At 36.2% G+C, this 4,095-nt stretch overlaps 1 protein-coding gene across 1 annotated transcript; it reads right to left on the bottom strand.

Moving 5' to 3' along the window:
• Nucleotides 1-2,367: 2,367 nt before the first annotated feature.
• TEX12 (testis expressed 12) lies at nt 2,368-3,644 on the bottom strand. Its single transcript, XM_009576414.1, has 4 exons — nt 3,585-3,644; nt 2,934-3,045; nt 2,781-2,832; nt 2,368-2,512 (listed from the first exon to the last, which is right to left on the bottom strand). Exons 1-4 carry the CDS (start codon nt 3,642-3,644, stop codon nt 2,368-2,370), a joined length of 369 nt encoding a protein of 122 aa, XP_009574709.1.
• Between the last annotated feature and the right edge of the window lie 451 nt (nt 3,645-4,095).

Raw genomic sequence — 4,095 nt, 5'->3', positions numbered from 1 at the left:
CACATAAATTTGTGCAGCAAAAACAGAAGCTTTATGGCTCTTAGCAACTTAAAAACGATTTTTTAAAACGCCTATTTCAAATCTGACAAAGCTTTGAATTACTTCCCTTTAATAAGCATAACCACACTGTTCATGATCTCAGCTAGGTTACTATGGCCATACTTACTGACTTTACTTTCAATGTCTCTTCAAATTCTAAAATACAGAGATCCCACTCTAAATTATAACATGTAATGACAACCAACTGCATAAGAAATCACTGTAGAAAAACAAGAGTCATCATTTAGAGGGGTATGTCTTGAATTTAACTGCACTTGAATGCCAGACTAAGCAGTTCCTCATTCTTCTAAGAAGTATAGTTTTACTAATTTTTATTGGATTTTATGAATTTTTTAAATGGAGCAAACTGCTGCAGCTGGAACACTATGGGTCTGTACCCTCTTGATCCCCTAAGGGAAGAAACTTAGATTATCCAATAGTCTTCTAAGTTCTGCTTCTTAAAAATACTTAATACTAGAGCCAAAGGTTTGCAACATGGGTATATTAGCCACATAAACTAAATCAGGATGATCTAAAAAGGTTGCATAATTTTCCTAAGTGCAAACAGAGAAAATGCAGCAAGCTTCTGACTTTGATAACAGGCAGATATTTAACAGTAATGAAAGTTGTGTAATTTTTCTTTAAAGGCTTACATAAATAACTATAGGTAAATTTCTAAATTCAGACACTTCATAGATGACAATTTAAAACTCTGCTTTTTGTCATCATTATAGATGATCGTAGATTTTAGAAACACTTAGCACAATATTCTAGAAAATTTAACTTCCAAAATCTTCTTCTCTTTTTCTCCCACTTTCTTCTGTTTAAACAGCATTACCAAGACTGATTACAAAACAAGATGCGATTACTAGGAAAAAGTAAGAGACTGGTAAAATATGATGCAGACTAGTGGTGAGATTTTTGAAAGTCTTTAGATGCTAAAGATGCAGATAGGCACCTTATGGGATTTTAAAAAATTCCTAAGCATGTAAGGCGCTTACATGCTTAGGCACTTTGAAAATCCGACTAAGTACATATCTGCCTGTTTAGGTATCTAAATACCTTGAAAAATGTCACCCTAGATGTCCAGTTTCTCTTATTATTTGTTTTAAATAGTATCAGTTTGACAGGTAGCTCATTTGCTTGTTACTTTTATCTAATAAAAGGGGGAAAGGAGGATTGATTAAGTCTGAAAGGATTTAAAGAGAAAATTAATGCACGGTACCAGGGTAAAGATATAAATGTATCTTATGCTAGCAACAGGACTATCTAGCACTTTTCTTTATTACATTAGCCTCACAATTTGTACAAATGATGCGTTGTATATTTTATGTTTCATCTTTTTTAACAGAGTCAAATGACCAGAAAGAAAAAGTGCTCAAAAAACTCCATAAGCATCCTTAAATAAACTGGATATACAGCAAACAATATTGATGTATCTAAATTACAAAATAAAAGAGCAGTGTAATTATAGATTATGTTAACATTATCTAGTTATTTATTGACATTACTAGCAAAGTTTTGATGATGTGCTTTTATGTTTATATCAAAATGGCCTTGGTTTCATTTGAAAAGCTATAGAAGCATTAAAATATATTTTCAAATTAAGACTTTCTATCTCTTTATACATTTCCAATTTCTAAGCTGATCTTTTTTATCTGTTTATATTCTGACACAAAATGGAAATAAGATTGCAAGTACATTCTACTGAGATTTTAGCACCAAAATATTTTCTAAAGTACAAAGAAAAAAAAGAAAATGGTTAAGATTAAATAATCTGAGGTCCTTTTCCACTTACATTGCAAAATTCTATGTTTCATAGAAATGTTTCTATACTATGTTATAGAGCAAAAGATTGGTTGTGACAATAAAAGAAAAAAACATCCTTAGCAGTGACATTAGAAATACTATGGCTGCTTCTGAATTCAGTTGTATTGAACTTCCATAGCCTTAAAGCCAAGCAATGCAAAATTCATTCTACTTTCTTTTTCAAATGCTTCCAATATTTTCTAGGGATGGAAGCACAGGGACAGCCTAAGCAATGGGTCAACAAGTAAAAAAGATGTTTTGATGTGTAGAATCCCTTGGAGTCATAGGATTTAAAATGGATTTTTAATATTGTTTTTTACTAACTACTACTACCCTATGTATTGTATCTAATTATTTAAAAAATAAGTTGCTGCTTAAGTTTTTGAAAGCTTCCTGAACTGCTAGAAATATTTACATATTTATGAAACATTCATCGTAGCACTCATCATCGTTTATATTTTAATACACAAAATATACAACAAGTTTTGCTCTGCATTTCTGCAACCTAACAAACTCCATTTAGCTTTGTAGAGTACTTGCGATCACAGTGAATCTCTGTTTCAGACTCTCCTTTTTCTGTTTTAAGTGGTTTTCTATGGTCCTCGCTTCTTTTAAGATTCCATCAAGTTCTTGGACATAAGAAGCATCCATCGCTGCTCTCTCACTTAATGGAAAAAATCTGTAGTTAAAATCAATACTAGCGCCATTTCTCACTACTTAGAACTGCTTTTATGCTTTACTGAAAAATGTGTTGTCTATCAATACTCAGTTTCTGACCAAATTAGTTCTCTGTTGTAACAGAAAACAGTATTTTTATTTCAAGATCTGTGGTCGATAGTTTTCAGCACTAATTTCTCTCAACTGCAGCCAGTAATCCATCTTATCTAGAGAAGCTAGAAAAGTGCTGTACAAATAGGACAATGTTAACTTGCCTTAGAATGTGGGCATATTTTGATAACAAGTTCTTAATTTCTTTGTTCATCTCTGTTAAAAGAAAAAATTTTATTTAAACATTTGAATGAATTTTCATCTCAACATCCAATTGGGTAATTAGATAGTTACTTTCAGTATATTTAATACATCACCGTTTAAAACTTCTTCCAGTGGTTCAGGTTTGTAAAGGGACTGCGAGCCCTCAGAAAAAGCCAAATCTGTTCTGTCAAGAGACAACAACTGAGGATTTTCTGAAGCTTCATTCTAGTAACAGAGCACATAAAAAAATACAGGTTCTAGGACTTAAAACAAGCTTAGCACAGATACAGTTTAACTGAAAAAAAGAAGAGTTTTAAAAAGATCTTGAGACACTCTTTTCAGAGAAAGTGCAAGTGTTGTTGGCTTCACAGCATCAACACCATCCATTGGGAACAGGCACAGCATCTCAGTACTAGGGGAGTGGGTGGGAAGTACCAGTTTGAGATCTTTGCTTATATCAGTAAAAGCTGGTGTACTTCAGTACTTTAGCAGCTCACTCTCAAGAAGTCCTGCATAACTATGTTGCAGTGCATACCCAATTTTGTTGGACTTCAAACACTAAGAGAAATTTTAGTCTCATGCAAAAAAGTCATACATGTTTCCCCTAACCTACATAAACTGTCATGGAGCTCTCTGCCTTTTCTCCATGACAGGAACCCATAGCAATGCCAGAGAAGGACACGGGGATTGGGGGTTGCATCGTTCCCCTGCGGCCAAAAGAAGGGTCTAGGTCCTCCCTCCCTTCCTCATAGAGTACTGCTCACCTCCATCTCTTTTTTACGTTTACTTCTATTTTCATCAGATTTTTGTGTGTTGCTTGTCATCGTTGCCTGATAAAAAGTACAGCGTCATATATGATAAGTGGTTATCTTATGCGACTGGAAAATATATCTATAAAAAAATGTGTAATATCTGTAACCAGTACCTCTGTAAGCTTCTCTGCAAAGGAGCTCTCCTGCTCACTGGAGAGAGGCAGAGCCTCAAAGCACGGCGAGGGCACGGATCGGGCCTGGAGACAGTGGGTCCAAGTCCCGGGCCGTCCTGAGCCAGCCTAGGCCAGCCTGGGCAGGGCTAGGGCTCACAGCCCAGGCGCTCCCAGAGGTGCCGAAGGGCCCATAAGGTCGGCCTCGGGCTGCTGAGGCCGATTCTGCCTTGTCCAAAAGGGATCTGTCCCTCCCCAGCTCTACCTATGCTTCCCCAGTACCCCTCACCCTCAAGGACATCGGGGCACCCCCTCCGCCCAGGTCGTCTCCCCCCTGCCCGGGCCTCTCTCCT

This window comes from Fulmarus glacialis, unplaced genomic scaffold, assembly GCF_000690835.1.
Source record: "Fulmarus glacialis isolate BGI_N327 unplaced genomic scaffold, ASM69083v1 Scaffold45854, whole genome shotgun sequence".
Taxonomy (NCBI): domain Eukaryota; kingdom Metazoa; phylum Chordata; class Aves; order Procellariiformes; family Procellariidae; genus Fulmarus; species Fulmarus glacialis.
Note: the sequence above shows the minus strand (reverse complement) of the source record. Positions and strands in the feature narration are given on the sequence as shown.

What these genes read in the sequence shown, in the direction of transcription:
- TEX12 (XM_009576414.1), bottom strand. Translation starts at nt 3,644, where the DNA reads ATGACAAGCAACACACAAAAATCTGATGAAAATAGAAGTAAACGTAAA. An exon ending in AACGTAAAAAAGAGATGGAG is followed by an intron (nt 3,046 to 3,584) that starts GTGAGCAGTACT and finishes CTCTGTTACTAG; the next exon opens with AATGAAGCTTCAGAAAATCC. An exon ending in AAATATGCCCACATTCTAAG is followed by an intron (nt 2,513 to 2,780) that starts GCAAGTTAACAT and finishes TTTTCCATTAAG; the next exon opens with TGAGAGAGCAGCGATGGATG.